This window comes from Vipera berus (genome assembly GCF_964194415.1).
Source record: "Vipera berus genome assembly, chromosome: 9".
Classification (NCBI taxonomy): Eukaryota; Metazoa; Chordata; class Lepidosauria; order Squamata; family Viperidae; genus Vipera; species Vipera berus.
This window is the reverse complement of record NC_138212.1, coordinates 512,697-537,860: the sequence shown is the minus strand read 5'-3', so window position 1 is coordinate 537,860 and position 25,164 is coordinate 512,697. Positions and strand designations below refer to the sequence as shown.

The 25,164-nt window shown below is 60.4% G+C and overlaps 1 protein-coding gene across 2 annotated transcripts; it reads left to right on the top strand.

The window, feature by feature from the left end:
* The first annotated feature begins 4,311 nt into the window (after window positions 1-4,311).
* Window positions 4,312-22,278, top strand: EXOC3L2 (exocyst complex component 3 like 2). Of its 2 annotated transcripts, none has more exons than XM_081334427.1 (12): window positions 4,312-4,389; window positions 7,900-8,613; window positions 12,178-12,805; window positions 13,176-13,290; window positions 13,572-13,682; window positions 14,526-14,626; window positions 16,051-16,161; window positions 16,364-16,499; window positions 16,847-16,969; window positions 17,368-17,523; window positions 17,921-18,042; window positions 21,446-22,278. In XM_081334427.1, the coding sequence occupies exons 2-12, from the start codon at window positions 7,920-7,922 to the stop codon at window positions 21,738-21,740; spliced, it is 2,592 nt and encodes an 863-aa protein (XP_081190553.1). In that variant the 5' UTR covers window positions 4,312-4,389; window positions 7,900-7,919; the 3' UTR covers window positions 21,741-22,278. The 2 variants fall into 2 exon arrangements, with proteins under 2 accessions (XP_081190553.1, XP_081190552.1); XM_081334426.1 differs by lacking the exon at window positions 4,312-4,389 and adding an exon at window positions 6,869-6,895.
* Window positions 22,279-25,164: the final 2,886 nt, after the last annotated feature.

Here is a 25,164-nt window from a genome sequence, read left to right as displayed (position 1 = left end):
GGCCGGAGAGGCGGGCGTCGCGGAGGAGGAGGAGGAGGAGGAGGAGGAGGAGGGGAGAACGGGGAAAGGAAGGAGGGCGTCGAGGAGGAGGCCGGGCTGGATAGACAACACACGGCAGGCGCAGGAAGCGCCCCCGAGCTGCTTAAAGACGACGACGACGCCGGTCCGAGAGGCGCGCCGCGGACCCGGCGGGGGGAAGCGGCTTCCTCCAAGCCCGGGCAGGCGCGCGGGGGGGGGGTGCGTCGGGGGAGGTGGACAGCCGCCCGAAGGACTATTCTGGGCCGGGAGGGCCGCCGGGGGCTCAGGCGGCGGGAAAAGCAGCTCCCAAAGCCAGCCGGCGTAGTCCGGTTGCTATTCCCGAAGTCACGCCGCTTTCTGGCCCCTGAAATGCCGCGGCGACCTGGAAGGATGTTTCTCGGAGCGCGCGCAGAGGCCGAAAGCCCGGCAACCAGAGGGAGGAGGCAGAGCTGTTCGTTGATTCTGGGCCGCAGGCGGATGCTACGGGATTCCTCACCCAGGACCCACGACTGGGGAAGGGGGAGGGCCGGGGGCGTGTATATTCCCTTCTCCCGGGTGGCTGGCGGCTGTGTGCTGCCCTGAAAAGGCGCTTCCTCCGGGCAGAGTTAGTCAGGCGAAGGCTGCTGGAGGCAGGTGCCCTGGAGCTCCGAGCTAGCCTGTCGTGCCCGCTCCCGCCCAGCCTAATCCCGGCTTCTCCCCCTGTGCAGAGCCGGCCAGGAGACCGGGTGAGCAGGAGAGGAGGAAGGAAGCCTTTTGGGGCAGATCGTGGATGGCCATCCTGGGAGCGGGGCGGGGGCAGTCTGCTCTCTTCTCCGGCCAGGCTGGAAGCGAAGGATCAGCCGTGCCAATTTGCTCGGACTTCACGGCGGGGCCGGGGCAAAACGGCCTGCTTGCCTCCTACCCTCGTCCGTCAGTGGGCAACGTGGCCGTTCCAGGCTTTGGGTCAGCCTCCCGGTCATGTTTTTCCGAGGGTGGCCTGGGATAGGTTATGTATGATGTATTAAAAGGTCTTAGGCCGGCACGCCCGTCCAGAGGCGCGTAAAGGTCTTCGAAGGAGAATAAAGCGCTGAAATTACGTGCGGCTCGCTTCCCTTCAAGCAGGGCTGTCCACTTGGCAAGGTGAAGACCGGGGGGGGGGGCTTCACTTCCCAGAATCCCCCAGCCAGCATCGCTGGGAGCTGAAGTCCCGGGTCTTCACCTTGCCTGGACTTCCTGGGAAGGTCCGCCTCCAGCCGCGGCCCTTCCGCGTGGGAAACGTGTGGCATGCGGAGGGCAGGGGAGACCCACGGTCCTGGGCAGTTAGTTCCTCACCAGGCCGGCCTGTCTGGGCTGCGCACAGCCGCAACCCTCTGCAGCCTCCAACCGGCAGCCGCGATCTGAGTGGGGGCCGCGGATGTCCAGGCTGGCATTTCACCTTTGCCACCGGCCAGCGAAGAGGGCGAAGGTGCCCTTTGGCCGCAGCTCACAAGGAGAACCGACAGGCAGGGGGGAAAGTCGGCGGAAGCAGCTTCTTTGCAGGGACGGTGATTGTGCAGCATCCCTCGAAATGCGAAGCGCAGCCCGGCAGGGATCCCCACGGCGGGCTGCGCGGACGGACGGATCGGTATCTGCGGCCGAGCCGCCGGGATTTACTGAACCGGCGGCGACCGAGCTCCGGTTGACGACGCAGACACACGCAGCGCCCATGAGGCGGCCCCCGCAAAGTCGGCCGGGAGGGTGGGCGGCCCGCAGCCCCACGGCTCACGCGGCGAGGGGGTCTGCAGGGGCCGCAGAGCCTCCCCCGAGCGCAGCCCCGCCCGCAGGACGCCCGCCCCGCCCCTGCCGGCGCTGATTGGCTGGGAGGCAGCATGGAGACAGGCCGGCCGGCCGGCCCGCCCCTTTCCTCCGAGGAGGCCGAGCGGCTCTCACCTGCGGTTTCTATTGGCAGGATGAGCAGCCAATCGATGTTCGTCAAGCACAGCGCTTAACTCTTGCCTGCCCTGCCGGAGGTAAGCGGGAGGCGACTCTGCGCAGGCGCAAGTCCGCATTCGAGCCGAATGCTTCTGCAGAGGAGGACCGCCCGCGGGGGGGGGTCCCCGGTGCTGCGCCGCTCCCCGCGCGGGCTCGTGCCGTTCATCCGCGGCCCGATGCAATCCACGGGGGCTTCCCTGAAAGGCTCTGAGCCCTCCGCCCTCTAGGCGGGGCCCCGGGAGGAAGAGGGGCTCCCCCAGCTGACTGGCCGGGGCTGATGGGCGGCGTGGTGGGGGGCTTCCTCCGCCCGGAGCTCATCGGCAGGGAGGGGGCGGTGGCTTGTCCCCCCGCCCCGCCCCCTTCTCGCCCGGCAGCGCTTCCTCCGCCTCGAAACACGGAAGCCCCGAGGAAATGGCTCAGAAGGCGGCACCTGGGGGGGGCTGTCTCCCCCCTCCCGGACCCCCCTATTGCTGCCAGAACCCGCTGGCTGGGCCGGTTGGCAGCTAGGGCAGCGAGCGCTCGATGCCGGGCCACGCGGTGCCCTCCTGCCCAGCCAGCAAGGGGCAGTTGGAAAGTCCAGACAGGACAGGCTCCTTCCTGCCTCTTCCTGGAAGCTGAAGGAAAGATGCCCAGGAAGGCGGCATCACCTGCCCCACGGACAGAGAGGACCCCTGCCGCCAGAGGAGAGATGCCCTTCAGAGGGCTCCCGCCAGGGGCTCGTATCCCCACAGGCCAAAGATGCCCCAGAAGTGAAGCGGCCGAAGCCAGGTTGATCAGGCGGCTGAGCCCCGCCTCTTCCCAGGGGCCCTCTTGGGCTCGCAGTCGTGGCTTCCAAATATTTCTCAAGGGCAGCCCAAGCGCAGCGCCCGTAAAAGGGCCCCGTTGCGCCCCAGAGCCGTGGATCCGCACGAGTGGGTGCCGGAGGCCCAGCTCCAGCCGCTCCCTCTGGGTGGGGCCCAGAAGTGGGGCTCAGCGGGCCCCGTGCCCGAAGGCAGCACCGGAGCGCTGCCCTCGGCAAAGAGGCTCCTTGGAGGGAAACTCGCTGCCTTGGGGTCGAGCCCTTTGAAGAAGAGGCGATGGCCGCCAGGGGGCAGGACCGGACCAAGGACAGGCGGCTGAAAGAAAGGCGGAGGAGGCAGTCAGCCCTGGTGGGTGGATGGAGTCCCCACCTTTGGGCCTTCTTGCAGGGCCTGCACAAACAGGCCTCCTGGAGACAGGTTTGGGAGTGGGTGGCGAGCCCGGCTTGGCCCTTTCGCTCGCTGGTCCAGAGGGGGCTCTGTGGGCGGAAGACTCTCCAGCAGAAGGCCTGAGAGCTGAAGACAGAGACACTGCCCGGAATTGGTCAGGCGAGGACCTGCCTCCTTAACCCCCCAAAGCAGTTGACAGGTTTGGGGATCCCGGCATCGAAGGTCAGAGACTGGCAAAAACACCGTGCCAGACCAGAGACCTGCTTATCTTATACAAGCCATGGCTTTGTTCAACCATGGTCTGTTTTAAAAAAGGGAACTGACTTCATTCGTGTGCAGGTGGTCCTCGACTTACACAACAGTTCGTTCAGTGACCGTTCAAAGTTACAGTGGCACTGAAAAAAGTGTCTTACGACAATTTTTCGCATTTACGACCGTTGCAGGATCCCTGTGGTCAAAATTTAGACGCTTGGCAACTGACTCACATTTATGACGGTTACAGCATCCCGGATCACGTGATCCCCTTTTGCAACTTTCTGGCAAGCAAATTCAGTGGGAAAGCCAGATTCGCTTAACAACGCAACAGCTGCAGTGATTCGCTTAACGATTGCTGCAAGGAAGGTCTTAAAATGGGGCAAAATTCATTGAACAAATGTTTTGCTTAGCAATAGAAATGTTGGCTCAGTTGTGGTCATAAGTTGAGCACTACCTGTACGATGCTATATTCTGAATCCTGGCTTGTAAATAATCCTGGCTGAGCAGCCTGAACATGCTAAGGCCAAACCATAGCAATCATCCCGAGCTTAATAAAAGAGTGCCAAACCGGCCTCTAGGTGGGAGGGGGGTGAGGAAGGTGGTGGTGGGGGGATGTACCTGCCACCCCTGACAAGCACCTGGCTGCAATTGCCCATTCTGGAGGCAGATGGAGGGCATCTGCCGTGGGCCTCCCCCCTCCCGGCTGGCGGAGCTGGAATTACCCCAGCTCCAGCCCCGCTGAGCCTGAGACTTCCTGGCTTGTTTTCCGCCTGAGAGTGACCCCCGCCCTCCCTGCCCATGCCCCTGCCCAGACCCACAGCAGGAGAGTCACAAGATCCTCCCGATTACATAAAGCCGCCTGCTCCGAATCACCTCCGGCCTGGTGGGGCTGGGAGGGGCTTCCTCCCAAGGCTCCTCGGCCTCCCCAGCCCGGCTGCCCAGAGCGGCCAGACCACCGGAGAGGAGGGAAGGCGCCAAGGTAGGGACTCCACTCTGCTGGAAGGGTGGGGACGGGGGGGGCTCTCCCCCTACTTTCCTTTGGGTGGGGGGCTGTGACTTCCATCCATTGAGGGGGCTTGAAGGGTGGTGGCCATCCTACAGTTCGTACCCTGGGAAAGCCCTGCCTCCTTTTCTACCCAATGTAGACTTCCTCGGAGGGAGCTGCATTCTGGTGCCACCTTTTTCTCGAGGGGGGGGTCCTCAGTAGGGGGAAGCTTCTGTCTGTGCTCTTGTGAGCTGCCCAGAGTCGTTTGGATGAGATGGGCAGCCGTGCCAACTGAAGAAGTCACCCTCCTCCTCCTCTGAGTTTGCCTCCAGCCTCAGGCTGTGCCCGGCTTGTGGCAGAATGGGCTCCATTCTGTCTGCGCTCCTGGGGGCGGCAGGGGGAGGGCACAGCAGCTCTGTTGCTGGCAGTTTTACCTTTAGAAGCAGAAGGCTGTTTAAGGAAAGCCCACCGGGACTCACTACTGTCCTTGGGAGGGGTCCCTATTTCCCTCCAGGCAGGAAGGTTTTTGGTGTTCAGGCATCAATCCCAGGAGGGGCTGGAGAAGGACTTTCCCCTTCTAGAGGGCAGAGGACCACCGCCCACCCTCCAGGCCGGGCCGAGCCCAGCTGAAAGGAAGCTTGCAAAGGGGTGAGCCTCATCCTGGCCCTTCCCGAACTTCTCTTTGCTCCCGGCAAAGCCTTTTCTGCTTTGAGCTGGTCTAGTCCCCCTCTGGATGGGGAGGGGGCGAGAACGCTGAAGATGGATGTAGTCTCCCCAATCCTTTCTGAGCATATAAAAAAGGGAGACCCCCACCTCTGCCATTCCCCCACAGTGCTTCCCTCTCTCGTCCTCTGCTTTTTCTTTTGCTGGGGGGGGGGGCTAAATTATTTGCTTTCCACTTGGGGGGGGCCTTTCCCTGGACGCTGAGTCACTTGTGGCCTCCTCTGAGTGTGTGCAGTTCTACCTCTCTTTAAGATCCAGGACAGGCCATAAGGAAGGATCCTTTCCGGGGACCCCAATGAGTTCCACTCCTTCGCATCCGAGCCGATCCCTTCCCTGTCCCCTTTCGTCCAGGGGCAGGGCGATCTCATCTGAAACCACTCAGACTTTGGGGATTGCTCTCAAGAGAGGGGTCTCTTCCCTCGTTCTGGGATCCAAACGGCAAGCCAGACCGCTTTGGAAGATTGGCATCGCCACATCTGGACTCTTTGCAAGGGCATTTGGGTTCTTACCTTTGGGCCCTCCCAAAGTGGCCGTCTTGATTTGGGCTTGGCAGGGGTTGCAAATGCTCTGTGGGGCACCTGGTGCCCTGCTGCCGGCACTGGCTGGCTCTGACTATGGACCGGTTTGGCATTTCTGTGGGCCCAGCTTGGCTTTGGAGTTTTGTTTGCTTGGAGATTATTGGGGAGTGCCCCCTCTTGTAGGTTGCTTAACTGCCTAGTGGGGGCACGTGATGGGGAACTCCTGGGGGTGGCTTGAGAGGAGCCTTCAGGTCGAGGCCGCTGCCTCTGAACCTGGGCTCAAAATAGGGCACCTCCATCCCTCGGCTGCAGCTGGCCAGCAGCTGCTCTGCAGGGGAACTGAAGTGCCTGGCAGGGGAGCTGCTTGTCAAGGGACCCTCCCTCTCTGGCCCACCCGCTCGTGTTTGGCCTTGGGGGTCTCCAACTCAGACCCCGGAGCAGACCCAAAGGAGGGGGCCAAGTGGTGCAAAAGCTTCCCCTTCTTAGCCTTGGCTGCTGCCAGCCTTGCGAGGTAGACCACACAGGTAACTTGGCCGGATGAGCTAATTCTATTCTATTATAAAGTTACATTAACGGAATCTTGGAAGCCTGGAAATGCATCTCTTCCCAACCCCCCCCCCCCGCCTCTTTTACAGTCCCAGAAACTGGGGAGAGTCTCTTCTGAGCCGCCTGCCCTGCCCAGACTCTTGCCAGTTGCCTTTTATCTGAGGCTCCCTTGCAGCCTCCAAGGTCACCACATCTGCCCAAAGGCGGCCTTGTAGCTGAACCTGATGGAAATTTACTAGACGAGGCAGTGCCATGTGTGGATTTATCTTCTAAGTTGCGTTTGGTGTGAAGGGGCCTTAATTGAGGTGACCATCATCCAGATAATCACCCTCCCTCTCAAAATGTCCATACTTGCGTGCACAAATGCATACAGTTAGTCCTCATTTAATGACTGGCCACTTAGTGACCCAAGTTACGATGGACCACCCCAAAGCCACTCATGACCCGTTTCTGAAGGCAAGGAGACAGCCTCCTTCTTGGCAGCCTGGAGATCCAGAGAGGCTCCTTGGAGGCGCCCCCCTGAGTAAATGCTGGGGCTTCCCTGGGGGAGAAATTCCCTCCTCCTCCCTCCCTTGCAGGACAAGAGTCAAGCCGGAGCACCTGCTGGCCTTCCCTTCGGCCCAGGGCAAAACAGATGTGCTGGAGGAGAAGGATGGGAGTTGTAGCCCAGCAGATTTGGAGAGTCTGGTTCCAAGGGTGGTCTTTTGGGGAGGGTGAGTGCAGACCATCCCACTCTGGCTCAGAGCCCCTTTGCTGGGGAGGCTCGGTCATCACCTTGCGGAGGTTCTGCCAACTGGGCATTATCGCCTGTTCCTAACTTGGGAAAGGATGCAGAAGAGAAGAAGGCTGGCCTGTCCCAAGTTTCCCCCTAACCCTTTGCTGGAACCTCTTTCCTATGGGGAGGCCCTGCTTCCATTCTCACCTCTTCCTCCTCCAGGGGCAGTTGCACAGAAGTGGGGAGCAAAGCAACAAACGACGTGCCTGATGCCCTTCCCTGCATGCCGCCTCCACTGCTGCTTCTGTGGGTCAGGACTCCATGGGAGGTGGAGCTTCCACCACTCAACTTTGCCACCTGCCATGCCAAGAGCAGCTTCCAGAGTGGGGGTGCTAAACCCCCTGGGCCAAGGGGGGGTGGGGTTGGGGAGAGCCCCATCCAGCTCTGGGCTGTCAAGGCGATCCCTACATAGCTTTTCTGGCTCTCCCCACTGTGGGGGCCACTGTGGGGTCTCGGGGGGCCTCTCTGCTGCCTACCTGCATTTCCTCCCCCATCCCCTGGTGTTCCTTCCACTCACCCTACACCTCGCAGTGCTTCCAAAGTTCTTTGCATGGAAATTTTTTCGTCCTCTTCTGAAGACCTTTGCTGCCAGGGGGTGTTTCCAGTGAAGGGGGCACCTCCCTCTTCTTTTAACCCAACAGCAAAGCAAAGTCCCCGATTTGAATGGGGAAGCAAACATGTCCAGGGTGTCTCCTTGCTTTGGGCAGAGCCCATGGCTGTCAATTATAAACCTCCTTTTATGGCCCAGTAGGTTGTGTAAACACAGCCTATGGCTGATTCAAAGCAACCGGCACCCTGGCCCCGTATCTGAATCTGGCTCCAGAATTGGGAGGCGGGGGGGCTGGGATGTCCTTTCCCAGATCTCTTGCGTCAAGTGGGACCTGCTGAGGGCATCTGTGCGATTCCTAGCAGCGATGGCTGAGCATCCCTTCTCCTCCGCAGGGCCCAGGAAGGCAGCCGCCATGCCGGTCCTCAAGAACCCCTATCAACTCAAGACGGCCAGCAGGGGCCCCGGAGAGAGTGGGAGGGGCGACAGCCGCAGCGGGACGCTGATCCTGGCCACGGAGAGTCCGGGGACCAACCCTTTCGAGGAGGACCTGGAGGAGAACGAGCGGGACTCCTTCCTCGGGGGCCTCTCCCCTGGCCGAGAGAGGTCCCTCCCCGGGGACTTTGAGAGGGGCGTCTTCAGTGGCAGCCCCGAGGACCGCTTCAGGCGCCGGGCCACCCTGGAGAAGCTGGTGGGGCTGAGCCCCTTCCGCCTGGGCAAGGGCCGGAAGAGCGGGGAGAAGCGGTCGCCTGGGGGCGAGCAGGGCTCCGACCGACGGTCCTTCCTGGAGCGCATGATGCTGCCCCTGATGGAGGGCAGCCTGGGCCAGCGGGCACCCGAGAAGAAGAAGCCACGTCGCTGCTCGGAGGACTTCAGCCTGATGCAGCGCTTCAACGCGCGCCGCAAAGAGGGCCTCTACAGCTCGGATGGCGGCCTGGCGGAGGAGAACGGTGGTGGGGATGCCGCCAAGCGCGGCTCCTTCCTGAAGATCGGGCTGGGTGGGAAGGTACGCCGGGCATCCCTGGTGGAGAAGCTCAACCAGACGGAGGGCTCAGAGGCGGCCCCGGTGGGCGAGAAGCGCGTCCCCAAGCCCAAGGAGCCGCTCTCGGGTGAGTCTGGCCTGGCCAAACCGAACGTGGAGCCCGTGCCCACCTTCCCTCTTGGCACCCCGGCATGCTAGACCCTCTGGGGCCCCCGGAGGGGATGCCTAATCCAGGGGCCACCCAGGGCATCCCAATTGCTGGCTTAAGTCTAGGCAGGCCTGAAGAGCAACCCCCGCCTCCCAGGGCACGGCTCTGCCTGCCTGTGCAGGGAAATGTCTGGGAAGGCCAAGGAGTCCTTCCCCAAGCGAGCCGCTGAGTCCGAGGCAGCGGAGGTGGGCCAGCCATGATCCAAGCAGGCCGGTTCCCCTGTGGGGCAACAGCCTGTCCAGGAAGCCTCAGACCCGCTGGGGCCTTCGTGTGCCCAAGGCTGGTTCCATCCTCCGACAAGCCAAGCCAAAAGGGAAGCCAGATTCATTGAACAATGGGGTTACTAACTCATAATGCAGAGATTCACTTAACAACTGAGACAAGAAAGGTTGTAAAATGGGGCTAAACTCACTTGACAAGTTACTCACTTAACAACATAAATTTTGGGCTCAGTTGTCATAAGTCAAGGACTACCTATATAATTTAAAAACACCAGAAAGATCCCTTCTTTCCAAGGGAGGGCACCCGTAAAGAGTAGCTTTGCCAGCAGGAGTGGCAGCTCCAAACTTCAGTGCTGGCCACGATCACACGGTGCCCCCCCCCCGCGCGCCCAGAGGCTGGCCATGGATCTTTCCCTATCCTGGGGGTCCCGCAAGGGAAACTGGGATGCCCAGGCCGGAGGAGCCTCGGGGACCCCAGCGCTGGTTCTCTGCCTTCCCGGGGCACCGGCTGGCTGTCCCAGGACAAGGGGAGGAGGGGCCCTGCCGTCGCTGACCTTGGCCAGGCTGCTTATCAGCTCCTGAGCGCTGCAGCTAATGAGTTTCTCTTCCCCTCATGTTTTGTGGGCCTCGGGCCCATTGTTCCCCTGCCATGATTCAGTGCCTGATTGCCGGAGCGTCTCCTGAGCCGCGGCCTGTGACCTTCCCGGAGAAGTGGCCAAGAGCAGAAGGAGGCTCTGGGGGAGGGGGCAGCATGGGCAGAAGCCATCCAGAGGCTGGAAAGACCCTTCCTCCCCCTCCCGAAGGTCCAGGGCTGGACCGGTTAGCGGTGGCGCCCTCCTTCCCCGAGAGCCCAGGCTGTGCCAGCCCACCCCGAGGGATCCCTGTCCGCTTCCCTGTGGTGCCCAGGGCCCTCCTCCAGCTGGGCTCAGCAGAGGGACTGGCACCTGGCGGAAGGCGAGAGGAAGGCCAGGGTGCGTAGGGGGAGACACCGCCTGTACTCAGTGCGCCCCAAAAGGCCTCCCTTGGCCCTCCCCTCCTAAAAAGGAGCTGAGGGGGGCAGAGCTGCTCTCTCTGCCTGTGATGCTGAGGACCCCCCCCAACAGACAAGGGGAAGCCCTCGGGCAGGGGGCAGGCTGTGACTTGCCTCCCGCTCTTCTTTGACTGCAGTTAAAAGTTGCAGCGCTGCCCAGGTGGGTAAGACCTCAAAGCTGCTGACCAGAAGCCCCCCCCCCCAGCCATTGGGGCCAGGCTGCTCATCCACCAGAACGTGGGGGCCTGGCAGCCTTCTCCCACCCAAGGGAGTGGAAGCAGCCAGTGGCACCCCAGTTGGCAAGGCGGGGGGGGGATGAGGGGCCACCCAAACCTGTGGTTCATTGTCCCCTTCGTAGTTCCTCTGAAAGGCAAATCCCAGGCACATGGTGGTCTCGTGCCTGAGCCAGGCGTGCTGGTATTTCAAACCTTGCTTATTTGTGCCATTAGATTTCACCCACCAATCACAGCTAAGCACTTGGGGGAAATGGCTGAACTCTTTGGCTGAAGGACCCCTCTCCCCAGGGCTCATTCGGTAGCTCAGCACGTGGGAAGCCCACCTTGGGGCTTTGGGAAACTTCCTCGGGCTGAACAGTCCTGAAGGCTTCGGAGGACAAAGTCGGAAGCTCCCCTTTGGGGGTCCAGCAGGCTGTGCCAAGCGGGCTCTTGGGGCTGCCTTAACCTGCCTTCTTTGTGTTGAATTTTTAAGAAGGGATTGGACGGCTGTTTGTCTGGAGGGGTGTAGGGTCTCCTACTTGAGCAGGGGGTTGGACTAGAAGACCTCCAAGGTCCCTTCCACCTCTGTTGAGCTGTTACTCGTGGCCCTTTCCTCTTCTGTAATTGTTTTTACCTGGCCCAGCCGTCGGTCCTTTTCAGGAGGGGGATTAGGAAGATTGTAGCCCAGGCTGGGTGAGGGGAGTTTCTCTCTGGCTGTAGATGGGTCTTGGTGCTCTCCGAGCCGGGGGCTTCTTTGCACGACCCAATTAGGGAGCACTATCCACGCGAGGGGTCTCGCAGTTTCACTCTCCCAAAGGGCCCAAGGACCGAGTGCTAGAAGATTTGGCGGGGCTGATGAGAAAGAAGGGGTGTCGGGTGTGGGGAGGGCTTGGTCCCCTCTTCCCTGGTTGTTTCTTGGGCATAAAGGCAAATGGAGTGGGAACCACCCCCTCCCACAGCCCCCTTCTCAGAGGGGCTGGAGACCTGGAAGGGGCTTTGCCCCTTTTGAGTGAGGCAGCCACATTTCCCAGGTTCACCCCACGGATCAAACTGTTCAAGGAAAGGGCTTTGCCCCCTGCCAGCCCCCCCTCCCACCCCCAGGCTGATCTCTGCCGTTCAGCTGATAAGGTCATTGTGTGGCAGGCGACTGCGTCATCCCGTCTGGGGCATTTCCCCTCGGCGGAGGGCAGGGAAACGGAAGAGGCTGCTTTTAGCCCAGCCGGACCCTCGGCCCTGCGGGTGAGGAAGGCTCTTTCCTGTGATGACGATGAGGACGGTGGGTGCCTTGAAGCCCTCGCAAGGCCGGCGTCCTGCAAGCCGAGGATGTGCATGAAGCCTGGGACCCTCTCCCCCACCCCCACCCCCTGTGGCCACCCAGGCTTCTCCTGGTTCCAGGCCGGGAGGCCAACTGGCTCCCTCCCTGTGGTCACCTCTGGATGCTGACCCCAGGAAAGGTCAGGGTGTCGTGTGAGTTGGTGGTCCCTGGCAATGGATCCCTCTTCTCAGGAGGGCCACCTCAAGCATGCAAGCGGGGGTGGGTGGGGTGGGGTGAAGTTGCCTTGTCCATGGGCAGGCAGTCTGCAGCTCCACCGGTCAGCTGTGCTTCCGCGGGCATGGTCAATATTTAGGATGCCGGAGCGGCTGTTCCCAGTGATTTGGCCCTCAGGACCTTTTTATTGCTTGAAAACGAGGGAGGCACCCAGAGGTTCACAACGGCCGCATCCCTTGGTCTTTATGGTTTGGGTGAGGATGACAACGATGATCTCCATTCAGCCATGTCCGGCTCTTGGCGATTCTGGGGCTGGGTCTCTCCACGCCCTCCGATACTCCACGGCCCATTTATGGTTTGAGGGAGCTGCTTCTACTGGGTCGGTTCTTGGCCTGATTAGAGTCGCGGCCCATTTTTTCACTTGGGGGCTCGCAGGCACAGAGCCCCTCTGGGCCCTTCCCTGCCTGAGGGGGGGGGCGGTCCCCTGCCCAGCCTTAGTCTCCCTTCCCGCTTGTGTCCCTTGCTTAGTCCTGGAGATCCTCAACCTGATCCACCAGCGGGAGCTCCGCCTGGCCGACAGGCACATCATGGAGCTGGAGGCCGAGTGTGCCCAGGGGGGCAGCGGGGTCAGCGGGAAGGATGGCAGCCGGAAGGCCAAGGACGTGGCCCTGCTCTACGAGGCGCTGCAGGAGGCGCTCTGGGCGGTGCTGGCCGAGGCGCTGGCCACCAAGAGCGCCTACCCGCCCCTGGAGCAGCTGGTGCAGGTCATCGAGCAGGAGGAGGAGGCTGACCGCGGCTGGCGCCAGGCCCAGGGAGACTCCACGGGGGGGCCGCGGGCCCGGCCCCGGCAGATGAGGCAGCAGTGGGCTGAGGCGGTGGACCGGCTGGCGGGCCAGAAGCTGTGCCAGTGCGTGGAGAGCCGGGCGGGCACTATTGCCACCCGGATGGACCGGCTGGCCAAGTGCATGGTGGAGGACCTGAGCAGCGTCAAGCGCCACCTGCTGCAGGCCTACCCCGAGCAGTATCAGGCCTTTGGCGTCTACCTGGGCGGCTACCACCGGGGCCTGGCCCGCTGCCTGGCCGAAGGGGTCCGGAAGCAGCTGAGCCTCTCCGAGCTCTACTTGGTCTTGGACTGGAACAGCAACATCTACCAAAGGTGGGCAATGAGAGCCCCTTGGAGTGGGGGGAGGCAGAAGCTGAGGGTGGGCCTCGGCTCTTTGCAGGATTGCCCACCCAGCACAGACCCTCCTGGGGCCCAAGTGGGAATGCCGGCTGGCAGCTGGCATATAGTTCCTGGAGGGGCATGCGGGCGGGCGGGCGAGAGGAGCGCCCAGGAAGGGGGGGGCCAAGGAAAGGCACCAGGAGTCGCAGTGCAGAGTTTTCTTACAAGTTGAACGGTAATTCAGCCCAGCTGGAAGTTTCTAGCCCCAGAAAATGCCCTGGGCCTCTTCTGGCACTTTAAATCTCCCCCGGAGAGAAATGGATTTTGTGGGGTCTCTCTCTCACTCTCACTCTCCTCACCACAGGGAGGTCCTCAGCCGGCCAGAGATCTCCCCCCTGGTCAAGTCCCAGGAGCTCGGCCCCCTCCTCTCCCGGGAAACGCAGCAGAGTCTGGAGGAGGAGTGCATTGCCGCTGTGAAGGTAATAGCTGGCCAAGGGCGGGGGGGGGGGGAGAGAATCCATCAAGGCTCCAGCCAGGCCAAACGGCATCCATAATCATGGCCAGCCACCGTAACCCTGCTCTGCCATCAAAATGGCATGAAGCCACTAAAGTCTCCTTCCGGGCAGTCTCAGGGACGAGACAGATGGCCAGGCGGCCTCAAGAGGTCTCCCCACGTCCCTCCTATCCCCAAAGCTGCAAGCCACGGGTGCCCCCTCCCGTTGGAGCCCCCCTTTGCGGACTCTCTCCGCTGCATCCGCAGGTGGCGATCGGCAGGGACATGAGCCAGGAGCTGCAGAAGGAGGAAGAGAGGTGGGCCCAGGAAGACAAGGAGAACAGCTTTCAGTTCGGCTTGTCCAGCAAAGTCATCTCGGTATGTTGGGGTCCCCCCTGCCCTGCAGTCTCATTACCCCCCCCCTTTTTTTTCCTGCTTCGTGTAGCAGCTTCCTTCCGGGACGCTCGGCCCACACAGGAAAAGGCCCCACACCAGACCCACCGAGGGAGGCTTTCCAGCCCTGGACTGACCCTTGGGAGCAGGAGCTAGGAGGAGCTCCGTCCAACGGCCTGGCTGAACGACTGGACAAGGGCTTAGCTTAGCCTAGGCAGCAAGGTTTAGGCTGGGTTCAGACGTAAGGCCTAGCCTCCTTGGTTTGTGTTGTGGGAAAATGCCTCTTGCCCATGGCTGAGCACAGTATGTGGACCAGGCCTTAGAGCTTGCTGCCCACCCCCCAAAAAAAAATCAGGGTTTAGCATTCCGTGTGAATGCAGCCCTAATTTGGAAGAGGGAAACAATCCAGCTGGGCTTCCTTCTGTCCTGGAGATTTCCTGGAGGGGCCGATGAAATGCCCCTCTCCCTAGCTTCATTGTCTCCCCAACAAACCCCACAGGGCAGTGGGAGCTTCCATCTGCCCCTCACCCCTGTCTCCAGTCCCTTGTCTGCAGTGCTGGGCCACTGGAACGTGCCTGACCCTGCTGGCTGGGGATGATGGGAATTACAGCTCAAACCCATTGGAGAGCACCAGCTCAGTGCACAGATAAACATCGGAGGCCAGGCATGCCAGCCCTGGCAGCAAAGGGGGTAACTCCCCCGAGCCCCTTGTGCCCGTCTTACCCTTTTCCCAAGCTTCCCGTTTTTGGCCAGAAGGCTGCCCCCCCCCCCAAAAAAAATCTCCAGGGAGGCTTTGTGGAGCTGCTGAGTCTTTCTCTTGCCTTGCAGGTGCTGAAGGGGCATGCCGACAAAGCCCCCCAGATCACAGAGGAGTTTGGAAGAAGGATGGCTCACTGCTGCCTTGCCAGCCTGGCAGAGTTCTTGCAGAGGTATTGCCCAGGAAGGAGCTGGGCACGGGGCACAAGAGAGGCCCCCGGTTGCTGCAGCATCTGCAGCCAGGCCCTCTGTTAGGGGAGGGGTGTTACCGTCCAGCAGTCTTCAAGGGGCGAAACCTGGCTTGGGGGCACCACGCCTGGGGCATCTCCTGCCTTTCTTTTCTTCAGATGCCAGGCTACAGACCAGCCCGGCGTGAGCTGGGAGGTGCCTCCTCGCCAAAACCTAAGCCTGGCCCTGGAGGCTTCTCTTCCCGCGTGGGGTGCGGTGGGGGTTCAAGAGCCAGGAAAAGGGGTGAAGCGCTTCCCCTGATGCTGTCTCCCTCCGGCACCAAAATGGGTCAAGGTGGGAGAGGCGTGAGGTGCTTTCTCAGCCCTCCGGTTTTGCTGGGCTGGGCTCACCACAGTCGCCACCTGTTTGCATCAAGGGGCAGAGATGGGCAAGTTGGGGGGGAAGCAAAGTTGGGGGTGGTCTTGTTCCCCAGAAGGCCTCAGTATGGCTGCTCTGCCCAAGGCAGGGGGGAAACCAAGAGGCAGCCCCAGAGAGCACTTCTGGCTTTTGCCCCCATCCAGACCCTCAAAGGGCCGGCGATTCATCCCTCTCGCTCCTTGAGGCATGTCTGGAACCTGACAGCCCACCCTTCCCCCCCGCATTTGCGTGTGCTTCCCGTGGGAGAAAATACACGGAGGGTGGCGCAGGGTGGGCATGCGAGGGGCTGAAGGGGATCTGGGCACAAAGTTTCCATTTCAAACTGGCCGCCAGGAATACATTCACCTTGGGGTATAAATAGCTGCCATGGCCCATTTATAAGGAAATGCCAGTGAGGTGGAGCCAAAGGGCCCGGCGGTCAGGGATGCTGGGGTGGACGGCCAGAGCCCGGCCAGGGACTATTTTTAGCGGTCTGCTTCCTGACATGCCTATTTCCAGAGAGCTCTGGCTTCCAAGTGTGGATGTAGTTTCTCTGAATTGAGGCTGTGTCTCCAGGGCCACTGTGGAGTGCATTGTGGTGTGTGTGTGTGTGTGTCTTGCAGGGTCCCTGAGCACAGGTGGGGTAAGAGGGTTATAGAGAGGGCTGTGGCTGTGTGTGCAATGAGACCCCCCAGGGCAGCTGCCACAGTGTGTGTGTGTGTGGGGGGGCTGTCTTCTTGCACTCCAGAAGTGGCCAAAGGGCCCAGGGGAGTCTTTGGTGAACCAGCCCCCGCTGGGTGGAGAGAGAGGGCCCGTTTCTTTGACTTGGCAGGTTCTGATCCGCAATTGCTGCAAAAATGGAGGGAGAGGGTTTCCTGTGCTGGAGGGGCCACATCTGGGCAGGGAGGTGGAGCTGACAGCCAGGCAAAAAGGTGCCTTGGAGGGGGGTGGGGGCTTCACCACTTTGCCTGCAGAGGGTCTACCATAGTGGCATCCTCTTTGCCCCCTTCAGTTTCCAGAAGAAAGTCGAGAAGTTTCACGAAGGCCAGGTGGTCAGCAGCCTCAGCCCAGAGAGCTACGTGGGCCGGACCATCATGCTGGTCAACTGCTGCCCCCCCTTCACGTGAGTGGTCATCCCTGGCCCTGATGCCCTCTTTGCTGTGCCCCCCACCTCCCTCTCAACCCCCCGGGCGTCCCATCCTGAGATCGGTCCAGGTCAGTCCCCTCCAGAAATGGGCAGGAAAGGAGGTGCCCCCCCCCAGTTGTGAGCCCAGCTGGCTTTGCGCAATTTGCAGGTAGCTCGCTTGACAAGGCTGCTCTTTTAGGGACTACCTGGAGCACCTGGCCAGGTTTGGTCACCCGGACAGCGAGGCCGTGAAGCAGCTGGCAGGTTCGTCCCTCGACCGAGTGACCCGGCTGTGCAATCGAGTGCTGGCTGACCACCTCTTCCAAAGCCTCAAGGTAACCCGAGGGTCTCCCGGGGCCTGCGAGGAGGAGGGGTCTGCAGGGGGAGGCGGGGAGGGTTGTGCTGCTGCCCCCCTTTCTGCCTAAGCCCCCAGAGAGCCCAATCAGATGGCTGGATCACACCTCCCATAAACCATGGTTTGTTCCCATCATGTTTTGAGAACAGACCTATTGGGTGGGCTGACACAATAGCACCCTAACCCTTAAACGTGGTCTGCAAGGATCAGTGGGTGGGTTCCCCCGGGGTTGGCTGTCATGAGTGGGCTTTGCTTGGAAGCCCCCGCCCCTGCCCCAGACCTGCTCTAAGGCTGCATCTGAGACCGTCCCCCTTCCCTGCCCCCCAGCCCTACTTCTACAAGCTGATGAAGAGGAAATGGCTCAACAACTCCGAGGCTTTCTCCGCCATCATGGCTCTCCTCGTGGAGCACACCCAGAAGCTGAGGCAGATGAAGCTGGAGCCCTACCAGGTGAGAGCGTGGGGGAAGGAGGTGCCAGGGGGCACTGGAGACCCTCCTCAGTGCAATCAGAGGCTCAGTCAGGCCAGGATGGGCATCCGGAAAGTCCACCCTGGCTTGGCTTCTTCTGGCCTTCCACACAAATGCCGGCCTGAGGGAGCACGTGCCGCCCTCTCCCAGCAGTTGGTGCCCTGCAGGAGTCAGTTCCCCTCTGAGTTTCTGTGCCTGAGTCGCCACGGAGGGCAGGCAGAGAACCCCGTGTGTGCCCAGTGCCAAAGAGAAACCAAGCTTCCCCCAAACTGCCTCGTCCTGCCTGGGTGGTTTCCTTAGACCCGGCCGTGGCCTAACCCAAGGCCGGAAGCCCTGGTCCTCTGCCAGCCCTGATCCCACCCACCCCCCGTCCCCCACAGATGTTGGTGAGGGAGGTCCACCGGCGGGTGCTGATCGAGTACGTCCGGCCGCTGATGCGAGTGCGGATCATCTGCACTTCGTCCAAGATGAGAGCCAAAGTGGCCCACAGACTCCGGAGCGAGGCCAAGCAGCTGCAGGAGTTCTTCATTCAGCTGGTGAGATGGGGCTTCCTTTAGGGGTAGACATCAGCAGTCAGGGTTCCCCTGCCCCACGGCCTTCTCCCCAGGGAACTGGAAATGAAAAAGGAGGGGGGATCCTGGCTAGGCTGACGATGTCTCCTGGGATCTCAGGAGAGCCAGAGGAAGGTCCTGGTCTGAGCTCAGGGAAGTGTGAGTGCACGCTTGTCACACCCTTTTGTGATTTGCAAAGATATTTGGGAACTCTGGTTCACCTCCTCCAGCAGTGGGTTCCATGAGTCAGTGGAGAGCGGTCACTTCCTGAGGGGGGTTGCTTGCAAATGCAGCACCAACCCTCCTCCTCCAGGAGGACAAGCGAGGGTCGCCCTAGAATTAACTCCTCTTGAGGCTCTGCTCTCCCCCCACCTTCCTGCAGGAATCCTCCTCCTCCTGGCTGGACTCCGTGGTGCCCCACCTGGCTGGGATCCTGGAGCTGGAAGACACGCCGGCCATCCAGATGGAAGTGGCTTTCCTGGCCAGGGCCTTTCCTGATGTGCAGTGAGTCCGGTGGGAGGGGGAACCGGCCTGGTGTCCCCAGAGCATGTGCAGACGCTCTTGTCTTCACCTGGTCAAGGGTCCTCTTGGAAGGTGTCATTTGGGGAAGGTGTCAGGGCCACTGCAGGTGCCTCTGAACGTGAAACCTGTTTCGGCCACGTGAGGCTCCTTCTCCTCTGGGGAGTTGGCCTACGCCCATCCTAAAGTGATCCTCCCCCAGTCTGGTGTCCTTCGGGTCTCAGATCTCAGCTCCGGCCGTCTGTCCCTCTGGTATTCTGAGCCGCTTTTCTCTTTGGCCAGCTGGGCGGTTCCACTGGTCCCTTGGCAGGCTGGATCTCAGCTCTCTAGGCTGGGCTGCATCTTTGGAAATGGAACAAGACATCAACCGTCCCCAATCATGGAACTAATGCACGGGGATGGTGGGCATTGTAATCCAGCCTCCTCCTGGGAACCATGGGTTCCTCACAACCGCTTGGGCCAAAGTCCTCTTTGGCTTAATGGCCAGAAGATCCATGGAGGCCTTCAAGGAGGAGATCAAGCCAAGCCTCTGCCAGAGGCCGAGGCTGGCTTTCACCTTCTCCCCATTCTGGGTTCGGGGTGTGGCTCTTTTGCCGAGCTTGGACCCAGAGGAAGCAGTGCTGTGGCCTCTCCCACTCCTCTCCTGTGCGTCTAAACCCAGCCACGGAAAACCTACCACGTTTCAGCTCCTTTGGTCAACCTCCTTCCAAAGAGCTGGTCTCCTGAGTAGACACCTGAGGCTCCCCTCTACTCAAGCCTTGGGCCACACAGTGAACTGGCTCTGGCCCAGGCCAGAGTTTGGCCCATTCCTCACGGTGTCCTGTGGCTCTGCCTGTTGAGAGCCAGGATCCTGCTCTGGACCAAAGAAGCCGCCCAAGACACATCCGTCTAGTGGTGGTGAGGCTGCTGCCCCACTCAGCATTGGCATTTAGGGGAGACACGTGCCCCCGAGGACAGTCCTCAGGGGAGGCTTCCTCCCAAAGGGGCATTTTGGGGTGGGGCTGCTGCGAGGACCCCCTTCCTTCCTCCCCAGAGACCTGCTACCCATTGTAACAGAGTGGTGGCCACGTCTCTCTAAGGAACAAGAATTTAGGGATCCAGGACAGGTCCACGCCCAGCACCTCCTCCCTAACCCGTGGGCTTTCGTAGACCACTCAGGCGCCCTGCTCTCCCCCCTCCCCAAGCCTCTTGTAGTTTTCTACTGCTTTGCCCATCTTTTTCCTTCTGCCGAGAGCAGAAGCCGCGCCAAGCAACTCGGAGCTCTCTGCCCAGGACAGCCCTGGCCATCTGCTCTTGGCTCCAAGGACCTTGTCACTTGGCAGCCCCTCTTCCCTTGAGGACCCTTTGACCTCTGCGGGGGAAACTGAGGCAGGTAGATGACGCTCTCCCGTTGGTGTCCTCCTCTGCCTTCTCCCAAAGGACCCACTTCTTGGAAGCAGGACAGTCACTTCCACTTCCCAGGACGGGCGGCTGGGGAGTTATAAATACCCTTCCCTTCCCCGCTCTGCCCACTCGGCTCTGCTGGGCTACCAGCCCGGCTGCGTCACACGGGGTCACGCGAGGAGGGCAAAGCCGGGCTTTATCGTGCCTCCCCCTTGTTTTTCTTTCCATCTTCCTGCTGATTGCATCCTTAGGAATTGTTTCGAGGCGACAGATCGCCCGTTAAGTGTGGCTGACGGACGTTTCCTGTTTTATCTGGATTTGTTGTTTCTTGAAAGAAAAGAGAGAGAGAACGAAGCCGTCCAGCAGAGCAAAACAAGTGGCCGAGCTTCAGACAGGAAGCAGAGTTTGGTGGCCATTTCCTGCCAGACTGCCATTCGGGGCTGGCAGCAGGACAAGAGCCACACGGGCCCTGCCAGGGTGCCCGGAAGCTCCCATGAGGCGCGAAGGGTCCGTTGGCACGTCTTCAGGAGAATCTTTTGGCAGGCGCTGTTGGCCCAGGGCCACTGACCAGCCGCCTCAGTGCCCAAGACGTGCCGGTTGCCATCCCTTGGGAAAGGGGGGATTCACCCACTGTGGGAGCGTGCCTGCCTCTCCGAGCACAGGATGCCAGCACCCCTTGTAAGCTGCCCTGGCTGGGTGACTTGGAGGAGCGGAGGGGCCCTCCTAAAAATAGGGCAGGGGAGCCATGCTATCAGGCTTGGCTGGAGCCTCTGAGAAGGAGGGGGTCCCCCGGGCCAAGCCAGACTCCCTTAAAGGGCTGGGGGGCTGGGAGCTGCAACTTCCCCTCCCCCTGTGCCACAGACCTCCGATGCTGAGAGCCCCCAGGAGCCGTTAACCCCATGGCGGCGGCTGCTCTGCCCCCTCTGCCTCCCCACCCTGGCTGATTGTGTGGCCCCGTGCCAGCTTCCTGAGGTTAACGAGCATCCGAAGCTGCAGGGCTTTAAATAAACTCTTTCGCGGAACAGTGGAGCTGGGAGGCTCCTGTGCTCTCTCACCCTGGGCTGGGGTGTGTGTGTCCCCAACTCGGTCCTCAGGCACGAAAGCTTTCCAAACTACCCTCCCCCCTGGGAAGCCCAGAGACCGGACGCCTCCAGGATTGGCTCCTGTCCGGCATCTGAGGGTCCTGGGGGGTCGTCTACACCTGGAGCCTGGGCTCCCAGGGGGAGTGTGCAGGTTTTCTCCTAGGTCATGAGAGGGGTTTACTATTCCCCCCGCCCCCCCGTTGTTCTTCAAGCAGGGATGGCTTGAAAGGGGCCGGGTGCCTTCTGAACCCGCCAGGGGCCTCTTTCTGGCTGTGCATTCGGGGCCACGGCTCCCCTTTCCCTTCTTTTCCACCCCCAGCCAGCGGCGCTCAGCCTGATGTGGATCGGTGGGGGAAAGCCCCTCACCATAATTGCTGCCCTTTTCCTTCCCCTGCCTTCGCCTCAGCTGCCGAATATTTTCAGCCACACGGAGGGAGTTCTTGACTTAGTACGATTAGTTACAAGAGCCCTGCAAAAGGTGATTTATGACTGTTTTTCACAGTTAACGACCTTTGCTGTGATTATCCCCATGATCATGTGATCAAAGTTTGGACGCTTGGCAAGTGACTCACATTTATGACGGTTGCAGTGTCCCTGGGTCACATGATCCCCTTTTGCAACCTTCTGACCAGCAAAGCCAGTGGGGAAGACAGATTTACTTAACCACCATGTTACTAGCTTATCAACTGCAGTCATTCACTTAACAACCGTGGCAAGAAAAGTCGTAAAGTGGGCCAAAACTCACTTAACAAATGTCTCACTTTTGAACAAAAATTTTGGGCTCAATTGTGGTCATATGTTGAGGATTACCTGGAACTGCGTCCCCTGCAAGCCCCCGTCCCTTGGGAAGCCATGCAGCCGAGCCACCGTCCCCGGGGCGGCCATGTTCCCTTCCTAGCCGTCCCCTTCTTCCCCCCCCCCAGAAAGAAGCACCTGGCGGCCCTGCTGGACATCCGGGGCCTGCAGAGCCAAGCCCAGCGGCAGCTCATCCTGGCGGTGCTGGAGAGCCTGGAGCTGACGGGGGCCGAGACGGACATCTGCCAAGACCGGGCCTTCTTCTCCGAGATCCCCACCAGCGAGGTCTTCTGCGTCCGCCTCCAGCTGCACCGCCTCTCGCACTTCGGGCTCGCCTGCCTCTCCCGGGTGCGCCGGAGGCCCCCCCGGCTGCAGCGACAGAGGAGGGGCCCGAGGGAGAAGGGGGCTGAAGCTCAGCTGTGAGGACCCTTGCTCAGCCCCAACCGGACATTCTCGGCCTTGAGGTTTTGGCCGGAGGGCTAGCCGGCCCTTTCCAAAGAAGCCAGCTTGATGCTCACCCCGGCGAGGAGCGCAGCTGCCTGCTGGACACGACGGCCGAGAGCTGGACGGGCAGCAGCCTCCCTTCGAGCCACCTGGGGGGGGCGTGGTGAAAGGCCACCGGTCCACGCAGGCTGGATTTGGGGGCGATTGCCAGGGAGGGGGGATAGAAAAGGGGCTGGGGTGCAAATCCATCCCCTCTTAGACCAGGAGAAGGGACACCCGGAGGGAGCCCCCCCCTTATAACCAGCGGGTGGATTCGAAACCCTGATGCTCTGCTCAGCCAGGAATATTTCCCTCAAGCCTGGGAGACGGAGCCGTGGCTCAGGAGGAAAATGCCCAGAGACCCAGGAAACACAACTCTGATTCAGCCCTGGAACCACCTCAAGCCAGGGTGGGGAAGCTGCTGGCGGGAGGGACTTAGGATGCCAAGCGCCACCTTCCTTGCCCAGAGGAAAGGAGCCCATGGGGTCCTCCAGATCTCGGGGGCTCTGAGTACGTAGCACAGGGCTCTCCAGACTTGGCAACTTTATGACCGGTGCAAGTCCACAAGTCTTAAAGTTGCCAAGTCTGGCGAGCCCTGACATGGAACGTAGAGCGGTAGGGTTGGAAGGGACCTTGGAGGTCTTCTAGTCCAACCCCCTGCCTATAGCAGGAGATCCCATACCATATGGAAAAATCTGCATACGGATACAGGGATGAAACACTCGAGTGAGCAGCAGACCTGGAATTGGCTTGTTCACCCTGGCCGAGCTGGTGAGCACTTGGTTTCTGCAACTCCCCCACCCCCATTTCTCCCCTCCTCCATCCTCTCTGAAATGGGGCCCATGAGAAGAAAGCAGCAGCACACCACCCCTTCTAGCCCCCATCACAAATGAGCACGTCAGCTTCATCTCCTCCCTTCCCACCAGTTCAGAGGCAGGAGACCCCACCGTCACCTTCCTCGGGCTGGCCCAATGGACTCAACTGGGCACCGGGGGCGGGGGCGGACAGATCCTGGGCCACCGTGCTGGGGGCTTGGTGCCCCAGTTAACAGCCATTGCTGTTGGTATGTTTTCCCTTTTAATGTTTGGACCTAGGCTGACCTTAGAAAAGATCCCATGGAAAGCTGGGCCTCCTACTGGGATGCGAGACCACCAGGAGACCCCAGGTCTGTAGACTAAACCCAGGAGGAGGGAACAGCAGGCCCTTCCAATAAGAAGTTGCGGTCTCTTCTTCCTCTCCTTGATAGCTGTGCTGTCACCCATTTTATTTCTGCCAGCCCTTGAATGACGAAGAAATGTTCACAATTTCTTTTTGGCCTTGGGCAAAGGCTGGTCTATTTTCTAAAGCTTTTTGATATATTTTAATTCAAAATGTATATGCTGCATAAAGACACTTAACTCCTTTGCCTGCTGGTATAGTTCTTTACTTCTATTGATTAATGTGCTTATTTCGTTATGTATTTGGATTTTTATTTGAATTTTTAAATGCGGTGAGTCTAATATATTGTAAGATGCTTAGATGAATGGCCTACAAAATTTAAAATTAAAGACCTAAAATAGTCATCAGCCAAGTGTTGTTGCAGGTGTTGGCTGCTTCGGAGGGTGTGCGTGTTGCAATCCAGGCGGAGGGAGGAGGGCAGGCCCACCTTGGAATGGCGCGCTCTGGCTCTGTCCGAGCTCTTGACCTCCCCTCCCTGCAGGCCTCCGGATCTGCGCCGAGAGACAAAGTGTCCCCCGTGTCCCCCGAGGGCCGGCTGCAGTCACGCCGAGTCCCTATCAATCCTGCCCTGACCTGTCCAGTGGCCGATCCCTGGCTGTAAACAGAGCGGGAAACGCCACTCATTTATCCTGCAAGATGTAAACTTTCCTGATGGCTGAAGAATAGCCGGCCTCTCGGCCAGCCCAGCGGCCTCCAGGGAACATGCCGGCGGGGCTCGGCTTCGTAGGCAAAGCAGCAGCAGCAAGAGCAAGAGGCTTCCAGGAATGCCCCCCCTCCCTCCCCCGAAGAAAAACACCGTGAAAAACACTTCCCGACACTTCCCACTTCGACAAGGACTTAACTCATCAAGCCTGTCTCTGGGCTTGGCTGTCCTCTTCTTTGGCAGCCTGGATCCTACTGGAAACATCCCAGAACGGATGCAGGCTGGGAGGAGGGCGGGGGGGGAAGAGGATGGGGCTGCTGGCCTTGGGAAAAGAGCCCCCTGGGCCCTGCTCCATCCAGCCACTGTGGGTCTTGGGGCCCAGCCACTCACTGGGTTGAGCCAGGCAGGGGCTGGTTTCTGCAGAGGCCTTTGAGCTGCCACAAGCCCACCTCCCCCCTTCTCCACACCTGGTGCCTCCCCACCCGGGAACCCCCAAGAGTGCCACTCGCTTCTTTTGGGGACCAAGACAATTCCTGCTGTGCAAGAGAAACAGGGAGGGGGGGCAAGAGCAGGACCCAGGCACTGCTCACCCACCCCTGATGCACAGGTGCCCAGGCCAGAGGGCAGTGCCTGGGGAACGGAAGCCCCCCCAACCTTTCCCTGTCCTCCCAAAGGCTTCCCCAGGACAGGGCCAGAAGGGAGCGAACGGGTGAGGGGTCAGGGGGATGTTTACAATCTGGGAAGCTCAGGAAAAAGCCCCCACTTCTTTGGAGCGCATTTCCTTCAAAACAGCCCTGCCTGCCTGAATGGTGAAATATGACCAGCTCTGCAAGAGGTGGGGGGGAAGCAGCCAGGCTCCCTCCTAGCTCCTCTGAAGCCTGAAGGTGAGGTAGGGATGGGCCTGTTCCTGCTCTGCTCTTTGGCTTCCTGATCCCTTTGTGGCATGGTGCCCTGGCTCAAATTAACACCTTCCCCCCCCCACAGTCCTTGTAGGAAGCCCCTCAGGTCTCCAGTGGGGAGGGATTGGGGGAAGCTAATAGCTTGAGTCATAGTAAGACGCTCTTCTTATGCCAATCATAAAGCCCCCTTCGGCATTTTTCAACCCAGCCTCTGGGTCCAGGACTGAGAACGCCCCCCCCCATAAATGCTAAATGAGAGGGGGCTTGCAAAGACATGCCAGGCCCTAAGAGGAGGAAAATAACTTTTAGGTTGAAAACCACAGCCAACTCAGGGGGTCCTAGAGGCCTGAAGGCAGCTTGCAAGTGAATCTCACCTGCAGCGAGGAAGTCTTGCCGGCAGCTGACCAGCCCAAAGGTCTTTTTTCACCGGAGGCTGCAAGCGGTGGGCACGTCTATACTGCGATGAAGACCCCGGAGGTCTTGCAGGCTGGGGAGGAGTGGGCAACACATTGCTGCTTCCTTTCTACGGGGCTGCCCCTTTAGCAGAAATCCCTTCCCTAGGAGGGGAGGCAGATTTTTGGAAGAAAAAGAGTTTTAAAAATGG